Source organism: Tigriopus californicus, chromosome 8 (assembly GCF_007210705.1).
Source record: "Tigriopus californicus strain San Diego chromosome 8, Tcal_SD_v2.1, whole genome shotgun sequence".
NCBI classification, from domain to species: Eukaryota; Metazoa; Arthropoda; class Copepoda; order Harpacticoida; family Harpacticidae; genus Tigriopus; species Tigriopus californicus.
This window is the reverse complement of record NC_081447.1, coordinates 6,883,554-6,901,067: the sequence shown is the minus strand read 5'-3', so window position 1 is coordinate 6,901,067 and position 17,514 is coordinate 6,883,554. Positions and strand designations below refer to the sequence as shown.

The 17,514-nt window shown below is 43.4% G+C and overlaps 1 protein-coding gene across 1 annotated transcript; it reads right to left on the bottom strand.

Moving 5' to 3' along the window:
* Positions 1–542: 542 nt before the first annotated feature.
* Positions 543–2,629, bottom strand: LOC131884756 (putative ascorbate peroxidase). Its single transcript, XM_059232629.1, has 6 exons — positions 2,118–2,629; positions 1,800–2,017; positions 1,484–1,709; positions 1,243–1,388; positions 1,076–1,134; positions 543–952 (listed from the first exon to the last, which is right to left on the bottom strand). Exons 3-6 carry the CDS (start codon positions 1,605–1,607, stop codon positions 820–822), a joined length of 462 nt encoding a protein of 153 aa, XP_059088612.1. The 5' UTR covers positions 1,608–1,709; positions 1,800–2,017; positions 2,118–2,629; the 3' UTR covers positions 543–819.
* Positions 2,630–17,514: the final 14,885 nt, after the last annotated feature.

Below are 17,514 nucleotides of genomic sequence, written 5' to 3'. Positions count from 1 at the left end.
TTTGTAACTCTCATCTTGACCACAGCATCAAAGTAGCCAGTTTATCCTTATTTATGTTGACCCAGAAGAATAGCAATTTCCTTACCTGTGGCATTTGTTTTAAAAATTGTCTAAAAGACCATGGAGACAAACCCCCATGGTTTCCTTACAGCATCAGAAGAAACCATATGAATAAACCATAGAAACCAAGTATGGTAGTCTACTATCATCCTACCCGATTTCAGCTCAGACCAGCGGCCCAAAGGCCGCAAATAGAATCACTGCAGTAAGAAGCACATTGGGAGATCTTGCATGAGTGCCCATATTCTGTTAAAGGCTTTATTTTGGAGGTCTGCCTGGCTTCGACCAATTGGGGTTTCAAATGAGTGAGGCTTTTTTCTCAATGTCAAATGCGCAAAAGTGTAGAAATATACGTTCAAACTATTGTGGCCATGTTCAGTCAAAATGAGAGTATCCCTGACTTTAATCTAAAATCACCAAATGGCACAAACTCATGAAGAGAGTGCATGACTTTGTAAGTAGTGAAATCAAAAGAGAGTAAATAGTTAACTAGAAGGACCCTCCGGGTATAATGTCGATTTAGCCGGAAGGTGATTTAGAAATAAATAGACATGGCAAATATGTTTATTTGTTCAATCAAATCACCCCTATTGTGCTCTAATTTGTTCATAAAGTATGTGTTCATGGATGCATCAACAGAACCATAGTGACCATGATTTGAAAATTGGGTGCTTGTTTTCTTTTTCTGTCTTCTTCCTATCTTGATTAGGATAGTTCACCACCCAGATCATTGCCGGCTGGCTCCATGAATGGCGTCTTCTAGTTTTCAACCATTCTTGTGAATGCCACAGAGAAGTCTCGTATCCAGAAGTTGGGGAATCGGCCATAGATTTTGACCAGAATTGCTGTCTGGGATTGCTGACAAGTGTCAAAATTGCAGGAGCTCCGACCCCTGAAGTAGAAAAAGAAAACAAAAACAGTAACAATATGACATATTTGTCATATGAAGTTAGGTGCACTGCATCATGTCTGCATAAGGTGCCTTCATGCACAAGTGTTCCGTGCTAGTTCTTACTCGGCGTTTGGCTGAATGTCCAGAAGCAAGGCCACATCCGAGTTAAGCATGAAGGATACCTACAAGTACAATACAAAAGATGGAGGAGGTACAGAAGACAATGTATTAGTCCTGTTTTGGTTGGGAGCTTCACTCAAAGATGAAAAATTGGCTGTTTTAGTACATGCCTGCTCATTGTCTCGGAACCCTTCCCATTGCCATCTTGGGGAGTTGGCATTTGTCTGCAGAGCTGCATTGACAAGATTCCAATTGAGGTCTGGGTCAGCCATGAGGCTGAAGTATCTAGCATCAAACTTGGCCGCTTCAGTTGCGTCTGAAGAGCAAGAACAAACAAACATTTCAGTGTTTTTTTGGGTACTTGGACTTGGGAAATGATTCGTTCCTCTCATCCACCCGCTTATGCATTACTTTCTTTCCAAAATCCAAGGAACCCGGACCCAGCAGCTCCAGCAGCTCCTCCCAGGGTATGAGCCCCGGAGAGCGCTGTGCCCAAGCGGGGGCCCAATCCAAATTCGATGGCAAAGAAGGCCATCACAGCGTCAAAGTCGTCTCGGCCTTTCGGGAATGTCCGGCTCTCAGCCGAAATCGGACTGGTGGCACAATCTTTTCTCCCAAACCGAAAGGGGATTCGTGGCTGAAATTGATGAGTGCACAATGGATCAAATGCTCTCATGAAATGATTTGCTATCGCTTTGTGCGTATGCAATACGCAGTCAGTGCTCACCCTGTCAATGCATTGCCTACCATTAGCGGGGCATCATTGGTTAGCATTGCTCACTCCTATATCCAAGGTAGTTATGGCCGCCAGGACGTAAAAGTCTGCCCTTGATACGAATCGGCGGTAAAATCTGGAGTCATACAATTGGTCCAATAACGTGACTGTTTCTAACATTGGCGTCATATTAGGAGGCAAATCCCGATTTAAGCAACCATCACAACCACCTGTGTGAACATAGAGAGAGGGCAAAGAGCAAAACAAAGCACGATTAGAGATCCACCCTGGGAATCGCCAAATCCAATATGAGCTTTCCAAATTCATTACCAACACACTCATGGAAGATAAAGCGGATAACGTGGGCAATCTTTTCGCCGGAAATGATGTGCCTCACACCACGCTGAATATAATAAATGATGATGCGGGGAAGCAAACCCCGGTTCTCAGCCTCGGTTTGAGGTTTTTGGTTCAGGTTTTTGCCGGCCTTCATCGCACGTCGTCTGCCCAAATGATTTTCCTCCACCAACTTATTCAACGCCTCTTCCAGCTTCTCCGCATCCTTGATCTTTTCCAGCGAATCCAAGATGGAATCAATTGATCTTGAGCGATCTTGGGGACTTGGTAGAATGGGCGTGTTCTCATCAGAGAGCTTACGGCTGTGCAGATTGGTCCCAAAGGCTTGGTTGGATTCCAATCCAACAGGTCCCACAGTAAAGGCCACAACAGCGTTGCTTATGCATGCCAAGGTGATAAACATTGGGTAATGGAGTGCCATCATGCTTGAATACCGTGCTCAGATCAATTTCAAAGTTGTACTGATGTCGAACCTGAAATCAATCAGTCTCTTATAAAGGAAAAGGGTCCATTATGCCTTATTGATTCGACTTGATTTGTAAGCTCTTTTGATTGGCAAGTGCTGATTTTGAAAGCTCGGCTTGACACTTGACAAAAATTGTGTTGGGGACTTTTTATCATTAGTTCTAGGGAAGTGCCAAGGCATTTCATTGGAATTCAAAAGCATTGGACAGGTAGGTAGAAGACTTCAATCATAGGTAGTCAAGGGGCTGTGAACTTATGGCCCTCCATTTTATTTGGACATTTTTGAAGGGTGAACCTGTATGTAAAGAGTATTAAATGTTGAATATGTCCAGAAATAAGTAGTCCTTGATGTTTGCAAAAAAAATACAATCATCATAAGATCAAAATGTCATTTGTAGTTTCTATGTTTCAATGACACACAGCATGTTCCGAAATTGAGTTTCACCTCTTGTAGATGCCGTAATTCCAACAAGATGGGGCAAATGGGTGAAGCTATTCATTCTTTAGGTAGTGCAAGGACGACGTCACCAACTGACAGAGACGGTAGGGTGGGGGAAACGTAACTTTTATCCAGATGAAATGAATGCATTTTCCTTCACACAAGTTGGATTTTAGTTAGCTCAGAAAGCGTTCTCCAATTTTTACGTCAATCGAACGTCTGCGTCAAAAGCAATGAGGTCCTGAAACCCGGTACGACGTGGGCAGAAAATGACTTGCTTAGTACCATCCTGGTAAGATCTTGACAACGGGGGACTTATTCACAATCTGGTCACCCGCTCTGGAAAGAGAATTCCTCGACCCTGATTGAGACGAGGTATCAGCATGCGTTGCCACCTGACATTCGGCCATTTTAAACCAATCGATTCTTTGGAGCCTACGTTTCGAAACCCTTGATTAATAAAAGAAGCGAAAAGTTACAAGCCGAGGCCCTGATTATCTTGAATCCGTAACGTGAGAGAACAGGGCTAGCTCACTCAATTTGCGTCCTTGCTGGTCCGAGTTTTAAATGCTCAACTTTTGACACAGACGTTCGATTGAGATCAAAACTGACCATTGTTTTCTGAGGCTATGATTGAGTCAACTCATGTAAAAAGAAATGCATTTCATTGATTGGAATTGGAATTCTTCATTTTCCCCTGCCCCCGTCACTGTCTAGTGGTGAAGTCATTCTTAGGTAGTAACATCAAGCGAGAAAACAATTTGTGATGCAATTGGGGACTCTTGGTTATGCTGTTTCCTAAGTTTCAGGCAAAATCTGTCGCCAGCCGTTTTAGTTTTTTGTTCAGAGTCTCCCAAACAATTTTGAGCCCCAAACTAACTAGCAATCAATCAGTCTCTTATAAAAGAAAATGGTCCATTATGCTGCATTGATTCGACATGATTTGCAAGCTCTATTGATTGGTCAATGCTGATTTTGATCTTCGTTATCCTCAGCCTTTTGATCTACAATCACAACGGGAAGATTCAAAACAATATCGATGGTGCAACTTCCTGATATCTTGCTCAAACTCCAAGGATTGACATTGGAGCTCACACACCAATGAGTTGTCTTCATCCTCAGTCTTGTTCTCAGACTCTTCTGCACACAAAACATCCACGTGGGCCCCGGCATAGGCCTCCACACAGTTCTCCGCGGCTTTCAACTCATTCTCCAAATTCGAAAATTGCCAGCGCGTCCAAAAATATGCATACTCTAGATGGGGTTGGACAATAGATTTGAAGAGAGTCAGCTTAGTCATTGAATCATGGGATTTAAATGTTCGGTATATCCATCCGCATGTTTGAAAGGCCTTAGCCACCTTGACCTCAATGTGCTCATCGAAGTTACCAGTATCCTGAATAATCACCATTAGATCTCTAACTGACCCAACTTGCTGAATAGGGTGGCCCCTGCTGTCCATGTATTTTGAAACTGTTGGGATATTACCGAATGTCATAAGACTAAATTTGTTACCATTAAAACTCATATTATTTGCCGATACCCATCTGTATATATTTTCCAAATCGTCTTCCAACCCTGAAGTACAATTATTCGTTCTTCCATAGACCAGCTTGGTGTCATCTGCGTAACAAGATACAGTGGAGCTTGTTGCTAGATGAAGAGTATAGGCCCAAGAATGCTGCCTTGTGGTACGCCTGATTTTGACACGTTACTTAGCGTATTATCCACTCTAATATATTGCTTACGCTCTTTAAAAAACCCATCTTTGACATTCAGCAATTTCCCATGGACACCAGTTGATACGTAACGCTGAAGTAAGAGCCCGTGGTCCACTTTGTCGACGGCCTTCGCAAAATCTAGATATATTACATCCACCGAGTCATAAGTTTGTAATCTTGTTATAATATTGTCAAAATGTTGAATCAATTGGGCAATGGTACTGTGACGAGAACGGAAGCCGTGTTGCCCCGAGGAAATAATGTCATTGCTTTCTAGATACTGTACCACCTTAGCCTTCATGATTTTTTCAAGTACCTTGGAAATATTGGATGTGAATGATATAGGTCGGTAATTGGCTGGGTTGGATTTGTCACCCCCTTTGAATACTGGCATGACGTGAGCCACTTTAAAAGACGAGGGGAATTCTCCCTTGTCCAGTATGGATCTCATTAGATAGGCAAAAACGGGAGCTAGGGCCTTAGAGCATTTTATTAAGAAGTGCGAGGTCACTCCATCAGGACCTGGTGAGCTAGCCACTTTCAAGTCTTTAATCGCACTCATTGCATCAAATGTCGTTATATTAACATCACTCAAACCATTGGGGTTATTGTCAGTTGATATATTTTGTAGTTTCATAGGAGAGGTAAACACTTTAGAAAATTGATCACCCAGCATATTTGCCAAAAGCTTGGGTTCGTGGACGGGTCTATCTCTGTATTCGAAGGGGCCCACTGCGGCCTTAATTTTTCTCTTCGAGTTTGCAAACGTGTAAAAGGCTTTCGCATTTATTTTTACCTCTTGGACTACTTTCCTCTCCTTATATAGAGCGTCAGCTTCGATAGACACTTTAATATCATTTTCAACGTTGGCCAGCTTTCTTTTTAGATTGGTGATAACATATTGACCGGAAGCAGATGCTATTCTTCTGGCCAGCTGAGAGCGCTTTTTAAAGAGTGTTTTTCGCTTTTTCGGTACGAGAGAGTGTAGTCTTTTGGAGGATAGTTTTGGGATATTGAGCTTAGCACAAACATCCTCAAAAATACATGTCATTCGCCTAACAGCATTGTCAATGGTGGGTTCCTGTTCCAAAATGGAAACGAGGTCAAGATCATTTATCATGCTTATTATTCGTTCCCAATGACTATCATGAAACGCATATCTAGCTAACCCTATTTTTCCCCATTTTTCTAATTGAAAAGGTTCTTTTACCTCCTTTCCTACTGTTGTACATATTTCAATAAGGTTGTGATCAGATATTTTACTGGGGGACACAGATACCTTCCTAACCAGTTCAGGGCTGTTTGCCAACACTAGATCTAAGATATTATTTTCCCTAGTTGGAATACCAACGTGCTGTGAAAGGTTAAAATAAAGCATGAAATCTTCCAACTTTCGGTAGGCGTTGGAAGCCGATTTAGAAATGGGAATGTAGCCAAGAGGAGTGGGTTGCAACTCCAAAACAGCAGAGGGGAAATTAAAATCACCCATAATTAACATTCGGGTACACGCCTCCTTCTTTAATTCTTTTTCTGTAAAGTCCAATGCTTCTCCGAATTTCTTATCTATAAATCGTCACGATAGACAGGTCTTTAGACTTCACATGACATATCAAGACTTCTACCTCACTATTACACATCGACACATGCGAGATCTGTAGACAGCTGCGGATATACAAACAAATGAAGTACCGTTCATGAAGTAACGCTCATGAAGTACCGTGGGCCTTGGAAGCGCACACTTACAGAGCAGCTTTATCAGTTGTGGAGGCGTTTCGGGACTTAGGCGGAGGTGACGTGAGAGCCACAGTATCTGGAATCTGGACGGCTCTCTTCCCTAGACCCCCCAAAGCGACTCCAGGATCTTTGCGACATACGTATGCAGATCTATGGCCAAATGTCCTTGGTTTAGCCACGGACATCCAGAGATATGGACTCCAAACGGGAGCAAAAATATCCTATCTCCTACACCGCTCATCTTATTCCAAATAAGCACTTCATACCACCACAACGTCTTGTTGAATAGATGAACTCAGCCAAGTTTGAGCCCAAATCTATGCTTAGGAAACTCAGGAGACATGTTCAAAGTTATGTTGTAAACACTACATAAAATTTGAATTTTCGGCCTGCTTGTGGTCAGCTACATAAGCTTTTGATAACATAACTTTGAAACGATCGACTTTGCATGTAAATGATATAAAATTGACCTTATCATTAAATGAAGAGATCTACGTTTCTTTTTTTTATTACTTTAATTCGAAGAGTGGCTCAGAGTGGCTATGACCAAGAGCAGGCCGATTTGCCGGGAAGCTCGTTCGCAGTCCATATTTCTAGAAGTCCGTGGTTTAGCCTATCACGATATGAAGATCAGGATTAGATTGATTTTTGATAAACTTCCAATTTATATGCTCAACAGATGGAGCAAGAGAGGATGTCAATATGGAGACAATAATGCATTCTACCTACATCCGCGATCTTTGTGGAATTCATCAGTAAGGAGGCAGAGTGGGCAAACAATCCATCTTACGCTCAAAGAAGGTCGCAAGAGACATCAGATGGAGGACTCAAAACCGAACAGCCTCAAATTCAGCCAACCTTGCGATTGCGGCCCAATCCCAAAAGCGACTAGCTACCAATGCCTCCCTCCGTCCTTGTCCCATTTATGTTGGATCACCGTCATGACAGATGACGAGCGGACGGACAGTTCACACGATGATCGCCGATTTTTGGACGTTGCAAAAATAACCAAGTATTTCATCAATTTTGGACCAAATTGACATAACGTTTTTGTAAATTGGGTCAAGGCATGCTTCCCCTTGCCTATTTTTCCTCTTTTTGCACCAGTGGATCTGCAACATTGATCTAGTTTTTACATTGATCTAACTGAAGAAAAGAGAAAACAGTCAGCCTGGAGGAAGTAATGGTCCAGTTACACAACACAAATTTCATCACATAAATTCGACAAAGAAGCGATTCACAGCTCACAGACCAACCCTACTTACACAGCCCAACCCAAGCAGCTTTCATCGAGGTTTATTTTTGTTCTCAATGAAATGTTTGGTGTTTCTAAACTTTGGCAAAAGAAAAGAGCAAGAGTAGTGCTAGAACTAATGAAAAATGATTTTGTGTTAGAATAGATTAATGATTTTAACTAACAGCAATGATCTTTAGTATATGCTACAATTTTAATCAACAGAAATATATTGCATTCTTTGTCGCCTTATGGATTTGAATTGTACCAATTAGATGAGTTGAGTGGGCCTTGAACTGGTGGAAACAATGATCCAATATAAATTACCATTTAAGAAGGTATGAACCTGATTTAAGATCGATTCAAGTCGAAAAAAATACCACTCATGTGACGTTAGATCAATCCAGACGAGTCAATACCTCCCTGTTGGGATATCATGGACAGCGTCGAGGCGAACATGTATATTGTCTCCAAGTAGAAACGGTAATAACCAGATAAAATGGGAAAAAGAAAAGATCAGCTTACACATGAAGGAGGTTGGGTTATCGACTTATCGACCTGTACAGATATCTTACTACTCCCCCCAAGATGGCGACATTGACTCAAAAACTTAAAAATCAACGGGGATAATTGAATCGGACTGTTTGGGGCGGATCGAGTGCCTCGTCGCAGTGACACTGGTTCAATCTCTCGTTGTTGTTGTTGTTGTTGTTCAGGGCGGTTTGAGTCCAAGCCATCGGACACATGTGGGTCGAAGGGCGATTTGGGTCCGAAAAATTGGATAAAGAATCGCGATAAGGACGAATTTGGCGCCGATTTCGAATGGTGGTTCGACCGTTCATCGAAATGATGTATGATTGTCCATTCTCACGGACCCGGATGATGGTGGCGGATTGATTCCATTTCTTGGAATGGGGATCCTGAACGAGCACGTTGGTGTTGGGAGAAAGTGGCGTGAGCACAGAAGAACGGGCATTAAAGTTATCCTGGACCTTCCCTTCGTCCGCATCGCGTTTCGAAAGCGCCGCCAGAAAATCGCCATCGGAAAGGCGATCATAAGAGGCAGGATGGCTGGAATCTGTGGGGTATGCAGGGCCATCCCGAGAACCGATCGACCTTGATGAGATAATGTGCACCAGCACTCTCAAAGAGATCCACGGAAACGGACTCAACGGAACGAAGCGTTAAGTCCCATGGGTGCTCGGCAATAACAAAAGCGGCCGAAGGGCGTAAGAAACGTCGTCAGATGCCTGGATGGCTTGTCAAGTTCCACCTGCCAGTAAACCTTAACCGCGTCCAAGACGACAAACCATTTGGATGAAGGAGGGATCGAGGTTGAAATGTCCATGGCAGAAGAGAATGGATGGACCGGACGTTTGACATACTTGTTGAGTGACGTGAAGTCAACTACGAGACGAACGGATCCATTCGATTTTGGGATCACAAGACTTGGGCTGACCCAATCAGAAGGATCAAAAACACGTTCAATGATGCCCGACGTGACCATGAAGTTTAATTCCTCCTCCGTTTTTCTGCTGTACGCATAGGGAATGCTGACGTGACGTGAGTGGGCTTGATAGGGATATCGTCTCTAAGGTGAATGGTCATAGCTGTACCTCTCATCGGTTTGAGTACCTCAGATGCCTCAAAAACGGAGGAGAATTTGTCCATGAGACAATGGATCTTCTCTTGGACCATATCCTCCGAGGGTTTGGAAGAAGCAGAACGAACTTCAACCTTGGTGATAGACGGAACATCTTCAGGAAGATATGGGAATGTTGGAAGTAACATCCTAAGATCGATCATCGAATGCCATGTCGATCCTACCGACTGCGCCATGTTGGGATATCATGGACAGCGTCGAGGCGAACGTGTATATTGTCTCCATATGGTTCGATGAATAGAATAAGGTAAACCAAGTATTCCATGAACGAAACTCGGCCAGTGTGCTGGATGCGACCAATTTGTCGGGTTTCAGGGCAACATTGATTCTAGAGGACCGAGGATTCAAATCAGAGGGTGCTGAGACGTGTTGTGTGGTCGAAATGCGGACCTTAATGCGGATATGTGTGGAAGAGAGCAGAATCTTCTCGCGGAGCTTGCACACGTTGTTGGAGAACTGAGTGAGCAAGGGATTCTCCTTGACGATGGTATCCTCGTCCAAGGATGCAGAACATGCGTCGAACGACGAGTCCAAATCGGTCAAGGCGGTCTCCACCTTGAGGAATAGTGCATCGATTCGGCCAACTATGGACAAATCCAGTCCGGAGTCGTCCAAAGCACTCACGTCGGAAACAAATGTTTCGCAAGCGTTGAGGCGACGGGTAAAGACGCCCTTCTTGGCCGTCAACGATTTCTTGGCAGCTTCCATGACTGGGATGATATCGCAATGTTGATGTGTAATGAATATGGGTGAAGCCAATGATGGGGAGACCCAAGAGGAAAACCAACCGCGGAAGGTGTGTCAAGCCTGAAGGAGGAGCACAATTGGATGCGGCGGTGACCTGGGAACGTTACGGATGATGGTTCCACTAAGCCGACTGCGCCATGTTGGGATATCATGGACAGCGTCGAGGCGAACGTGTATATTGTCTCCAAGTAGAAACGGTAATAACCAGATAAAATGGGAAAAAGAAAAGATCAGCTTACACATGAAGGAGGTTGGGTTATCGACTTATCGACCTGTACAGATATCTTACTACTCCCTTTTACGAACGGCTCGATTTGACGGAAATAGCGCAAAAAATGGATGTCATACTTATGTGGAGTCACTGATTTCGCTCCTCGCTTTGCAGGGCGACGAAATTTGGCTTGTTACAATTCTTCTCGAAGGATTTATTTTTTCATTTTGAAGCCTAAAACCCCATTTCAGTTTTCTAATCGAACTGAATTTTGTTTTTAAGCTGTTGATTTACAAATTAAACTCCAAAGAAATGAGCTAAGTTCGTCTGTTGCTCATTGAAATTTTCTCGGTTTGGTCACGCTCAATTGGGCTTGGAGCAGTTCTTCCGACGAAGCGACAAAGCCTCTCACAAATCGCAGAAAGCTGGAGCAAATTCCAAGTCCAAACTGTGAGCCTGTGAGGCTCGAATTGTGCTGTGAGTCGCAATTTTATCAACACATTGTGTGAAAATATGTGTCATGTAACTGGACCATAAGGAAGTCCAAAAACCATGGTGGTCATTAGTTTCTCCCAACAGTAATCTCCGCCTATAGATCTCCGCCATGGTGAACTCCGCCAACGATAATCTCCGCCAACATTGAACTCCCCCACGGTGAATTCTACCACAGTGAACACTGCCAGCGGCAATCTCCGCCATAAAAATCCCCGCCATAGAAATCCCCGCCAACGATAATTTCCGCCATGGTAAACTCCGCCATAATGAACTCCGCCACGGTGACCTCCGCCACAGTGACCTCCATCAGCGGCAATGTCCGAGGCAGAAATCTCCGCCAACGATAGACATTCCAGACATTCGTCAGCTGACTGAAGAGACGTGGATTTAATTATTCTAATTAGCCTGGATTCACCAAGGCTTGAAGGTCCTCTCAAAAGGCACATTAAGCCTCGACAGTCACTAGAATTGGCCCTGTAACCTGGGTTGGGACAGACCACATGAATGCTCTTGAAACGGCACAGTATCAGATACCAGAAAGCTTTCTTACTCTCTCTAAGTGCTGTGCAGGCTCAAATGTATTATATTAACATAAAATCATTGGTTCCCTTTTCTTTTCTCTTACTTAAACGGGGCAACTGAAATGAGGTTTCATTTGATGGATTGTTTTTTGCCACCTCTCTATCAAAAGAGACCTAACAGCACATTGCATCAGTAAATCGCAAATTTGGTGTTGTGAGCCAAAGGTGAACTACTTAAAATGTGTTCTCCGCCCAAACGGTTTCCAAATTGAGCTTTTTAGACCCCCTACAATTTTTTTGACTACAGCATGTCTGGAATGTCCGCGGAATGTTTTTCCAAAGAAAAACAAGAATGGAAGAGGTGCGGAAAAAGATTGCCGCGTGCATTGACGCCGGAGCTGCTGTGAAGGACATCGCAGAGCACTTCATGGTCTCCAAGTGCACAGTGTACAAAGTCAAGAGCCTGTATAACGTGTCCAAGGACTTCTACAATCAACCCAGGAGTGGAAGACCTCGCACAGCTCGCACTGAATGCAATATCAAGGCCGTGAAGGATGCCATTGATGCCAACCAGAGAAACAATATCCAGAAGCTCGCCAGGGAGCTTAACATTGACAAGACGGCCATCTCCATGATTGTGAGGAAGGACTTGAGCCTCAAGTCGAGGGCCTGCACCAAAGTTCAATGCCTGGCAGCTCTCCAGAGGCAGAAGAGGCAGGACAGGTGCAAGAAGCTCCTTAGCAAGTGCAAAAGACACACTGGTTGGGTTCTCATCTTCTCTGATGAGAGGATATTTTCTTTGGACACCATCAGCAACAGCAAGGCGACCCGGTATATTGCCAAGAGGCCTGAGGACGTGTATCCAGGGATTAAGTATGTGGGCAAGATTAAGCACCTGGGCAGTGCCATGATGCTGGGAGTTGTCGGTTCAGATGGGAAGCCTTTCCCCCATTCTGGGTCAAAGGTACTGTGGACAGTGCCAATTACAAGAACTTGCTCGCCTACAAGGTCTTCCCAGCATTGAACAGGACCTATAGCATCAGGAAGTGGACCTGGACCCAAGATGGGGCACCTGCCCATATCTCCAAGGCCACCCAGGCCTACATCAGCAAAAAGCAAGTGTCCAAGGGATTCTAGTCCAAGGAACTTTGGCCTCCCAACTTCCTGAACCTGAATCCCTTGGACTATTGGATGTGGAGCACCGTGGAGAAGAAGGCCTGTGCTAGTTACCACAGCAATGTTGATCTCCTGAAGTCTGCAGCAGGTTCAGGTCCAGGCTCGAGCGCTGCATTGCTGTTGAGGGGTGCATATTTGAAAACAAACTAGTCTATATATGTGTATTGAGATATGAAAAAAAAGTTTTCATAATTAATAGTTTAACTCATTTTATAAGCATTTTCAAATAAAGTGTAAACTTTTCCGTGGACTTTCGAGACACACAGTAGTTGTTAATTATATTCCATGCGTTAATTTCGGGAGTGTTTCATTTTATTTCTTGACCATCTTCAGTGATTAATACATTTCTGCATATGAAAGCGCTATAAATTAGCAAAATAAGTGTTTGTATTAAAATTGGCTTGAAAAGCTTTGCAGAGTGCAATGAAATTAGAAACAATCTTGGTGCCTTCTAAAAAACATTTCCCCGCACTCAAACCATTCCTTGACTTTATTGAGTTTCAAATTTTAATTACAACTGTCACCTGGGCTGACCATCGGGTTCTGTAATTCCAGATTTTAGTCATCAATCCGGTCTTTTCTAAAGGGATTTGCCATTTTGCATGAAGTTCTCCACCTACCAATGGTTCGAGGATGGACACGGAAAGGCTCACCCACTTCCCTCGGCCTCTTGCCTGCCTTCAGCATGGCCATAGATTTTTTTCCAGACCTCATGAGCTGTTTGTTTGTTACGAAGTCAGATGGCAGCTCTCTCGCTCGGCCTGTCATCTGATTGATAGGTGTCCCAATTCAGGGATATTCCCGCTTCGTTGTCACAGCCAACATTAATTGGTACCCCACCCTCGGGAATTACCACAAGTTCGCCCATTTAAGCTATGCGGACAATTAAGTAAGTTCTGGTACCAGCAAACAAACTTGCCTGCCAATGCCAGTGATGCAATATTGGCGTTTCAAACTGGTTTTAACGAAGCTGAACTTTCCTCATATAGCAATGCGAAAAAAGGGCCAACTTCTAAAAAACGTGTTTAAAGCCCCAAACATGCATCACTGACTCACGGACTTGTTTGTACCAGCAAACAAACGAGCCTGCCAGAGCTTGCCTAAACGTTCCCATTAAAGCAGCACCTCATGCTGTAATCAAATACCACAGAGAAGCTTATACTTGACTAGCCTGGGATCGAACCAGGATTCGTTGTTACAAAAAAAGTTACAACAAAAACGGAAATTTGAACAAAAACACAAATATTTCAAATTGCCCTCAAACAAAATAGTTTTTAAGCAAGTTAATTATTGTCACTCATATGAATTTCTTCTGAGTCTCTGGTTACGTATGAAACACGGCGCAGCAATGCTACTTCACCAGATCTAAATACACTCTTTCACGCATGCAAAATCTCCTCGGTTTATGTTTTTATGCTGTTATGCTTGTCCCCCTCCCATGAAAGAACTCTATTGAAGTCTTCCAAAGGCTCCTGAACTCATTGGAGCCCAAGTTGCGGCTGAACAATCGACTTGAACAGAGTTAGCATCGTGATGCTATCTCTGGACTTAAATGTCCAATATATCAGACCACACATTCGAAAAGCTTTACCCACCTTCAAGTGGATATTCTCATCGAAATTCCATTATTTTGGAGGACTACATCTAAATCTTTCATGGATGAGACCTGCTCAATATCTTTACCTCCATTATCTTGGAGTGGAGTATTCAAAGTTGACCCCAAGGTCATTGAGCGGAATTTCATTCAGTTCAAGGCCATATTACTCTCAGTAACCCAAGAGTAGAGACTATATAGGTCCTTTGCCAGGCTACTGGAATCATGGCCATTCCATAGTCATTTATACCAGACACTAACTTCGTATCATCAGCATAAGAAGAGAGACTGGTAGTAATACTAAGCTTTTGAAGTGGGGCAATGGCTATTTTAAAAAGGAGAGGCCCTAAGATGGAGGAGCCATGGGGAACACCTGACTTGACACCATGTTTGCCACTAAGGGATCCCTCGACCTTAACAATTTGCTCCCTATCCTGAATGAAGCTTCTTATCCAATTGAGAACCTTGCCTTGGATCCCAATATCATGAAGTTTATCCAACAACCATACTCTAAGTTTGTGATTGGTCATTTTCTATAGAGGCCTTAATTTTACTCTGAATTACGTCCAACTTTTCTTGGAGACTAGTCGCAATTACTGGATTCGAGCTGTTCTTAAGCATTTTTGCTAATTTGCAACTGCTTTTTAACAAAGTTTTCCCATATTTTGGAATTTTTGTCTGTGTCCCACCTTTCGGAACACATTCTGGTATTGTTAGATTGGAGCAAACTTCCTCAAAAACTGAAACTGATTTAACAGTGGCTGCATCTATGGAAGACTCATGTGTTAGAATTGAAATCAGGTCCAGTTCCTCTAGTCTTTCTATAATCAATGGCCAATGTTCATCTTTGAATTTGAAATTAGCAAGTTGAAAATGGGATTATCAGGTCGTACCCTATCACAGCGAACTAAGTTGAAACCAACTATGGTTGGTTCTTCTTCTAAGACCCCTGGTCGAAGCCAGGTTTCTGTTATAGAGATGAATGAAAGCTCTCTCTCAACGGCTAGTTCTTCTCAGATTTTAACTTTTGTGATGTCTTTTTTAGGAATCAGACAATGCACGTTTAATTATAACCCCTTTACGAGCCTCTCTTTTGACGGACCAAGTTCGCATGATCTTGGACCATTCTCTGAAAATATTTAATGTCAAGTGATCTTTATGAGCTTTATGATTAGTTAGAATTGTATCATTGGTAGCTGCTTGCATCTTTAAAGCATAGTCTAGGCTTGTCGTAACCAACCTGAACAAACTCCTCAGGGATAAAAAGTATACACCTAAATTAACCAAATTACCCAAAAGTCGATCATTTTTAGTCTTTGAGGAACTTGATATTTCGCGAGAACGTAGGCCCACCCTTCCTTGACACGGTAGGCCTAATGTCGTTCGTTGGAAGCATCATTTATCTAATGAGTAATCAGGGTCAGGCGTGTCACAAAAGCCGGCTTTAAATATTTTCTTAACCAGGTCACCTCAATCCTAACTTTTGTTGAAAAGAGTACATGAATATGCAGATTTTTCTCCAATCCCTTTTTTAAGCATGCAGAAGTTTATAGCATACTTTGGAATCCAATTGGAAGTGAAAGATCTTCAAATAATGATGAGCAATTACTGTGAGAGTTTTACCTGCCAAATTAAAACAGACACCTGGCTTGTAACGTCATTTACATGAGCCAAGATGCGCAATTGCGCACATGTTTATTGTTATTTGGACGAGTATATTGTTGGGTGTGTGCAATATAGCAGTTGAAAAACAGACCGACTGCATTGCTTGGAAAATTCCCATTGACGGAGTTTAATGTGAGGAGTTTATAATGACGAAGTCATCTAAGACGGAGTTCCATTTTGGGGTTTTGGGGTGGGCGGAGATTGCACATGGTGGACTGGAATGTAAGGGAGATTGCCTTGGCCGAGTTCACTCTTGGCGGAATTTGTCACTGGCGGAGTTTGTCATGGCGGAGATTGCCGTTGGAGGAATGATCCGTAGCGGAGTTCATAGTGGCGGGTTTCCCATGGCGGAGATTCCCAGTGTTGGAGATTTCTATGGCAGAGATTGCCGTTGGCCAAGTTCATTGTGGAGGAGATTGCCTTGGCCGAGTTCACTCATGGCGGAATTTGTCACTGGCGAGGTTTGTCATGGCAGAGATTGCCGTTGGTGGAATGATCCGTAGCGGAGTTCATAGTGGCAGGGTTTACCATGGCGGAGATTCCCATTGGTGGAGATTTCTATGGCAGAGATTGCCATTGACCACGTTCATTGTGGAGGAGATTGCCTTGGCCGAGTTCACTCTTGGTGGAATTTGTCACTGGCGAGGTTTGTCATGGCAGAGATTGCCGTTGGCGGAATGATCCGTAGCGGAGTTCATAGTGGCGGGGTTTACCATGGCGGAGATTCCCATTGGCGGAGTTTACCAAGGCGGATATTGCAATTGGCCGAGTTTACTATGGTGGAGTTCACTGTGGGGGAGTTCAATGTTGGCGGAATTCAACGGTAGTGGAGTTCACTATGGTGGAGATCACTTGGCAGAAATCCACTGGTGGAGGGAGATTAGTATACTGTTGGGGAAACGTATGGGAACCGAAAAATGGGGGCCATTGGTTTCCCCAAAGTATTCTCTGCCTGTGGATTTCTGCTCGGAAATCTCTGCGATAGTGAACTCCGCCAATGGTGATCTCCACCACCATCAATTTCCCCCACGGTGAACTCCGCTACTGTAAACTCCTCCATTGGTGAATTCCACCAGGAGTGAACTCCCCCACAACAATCTCCGCTCTGGATAACTCCACCGACAACAATCTCCGTCAGAGTGAACTCCCCCTATGGTGAAATCCGCCACAATCAACTCCGCCAGGGTGAACTCTGCCATGATCAACTCTGCCACAATCAACTTCGCAGCAATCAACTCAGGCACAATCAACTCTGCCATGGCAAAGTACCATAGCATCATCATCAACAAAACCACTGTTGGTTATCATCAAACTTCATAACTTCCAGCTCCAATAAGCTTTGAATTTTAGTATATACAGTACAAATTAACAAGCAAAATAGATCTATTTGAGTAATGCTCCACCATCGAAGTTCCACCAAGATGCAAAGCACCTTTCTTTCGTACTGAGAGGTCAAACTCATATTTTGAAGCGTCCTGAAATTGTCAATCAAGTTAAATAACTGAATGATATATAACAACAGTTCTTGCAATTGTGTTAAGGTATATGGTATTAGGTTACAGACAGTCTTGGGACATATTCAAGAGAATAAGTGGAGTCAAAATAGACGAAGTACAAAATTAGCATGGCAATACTTTCTCTGGAATTCAACGTCCAATATATCTAACGACTTGTTTGAAAAACTCTACCGACATTCAAGGGGGTT

What these genes read in the sequence shown, in the direction of transcription:
- LOC131884756 (XM_059232629.1), bottom strand. Translation starts at nt 1,607, where the DNA reads ATGGCCTTCTTTGCCATCGAATTTGGATTGGGCCCCCGCTTGGGCACA. An exon ending in CCTTGGATTTTGGAAAGAAA is followed by an intron (nt 1,389 to 1,483) that starts GTAATGCATAAG and finishes CTTGCTCTTCAG; the next exon opens with ACGCAACTGAAGCGGCCAAG. An exon ending in GACATTCAGCCAAACGCCGA is followed by an intron (nt 953 to 1,075) that starts GTAAGAACTAGC and finishes TTTCTACTTCAG; the next exon opens with GGGTCGGAGCTCCTGCAATT.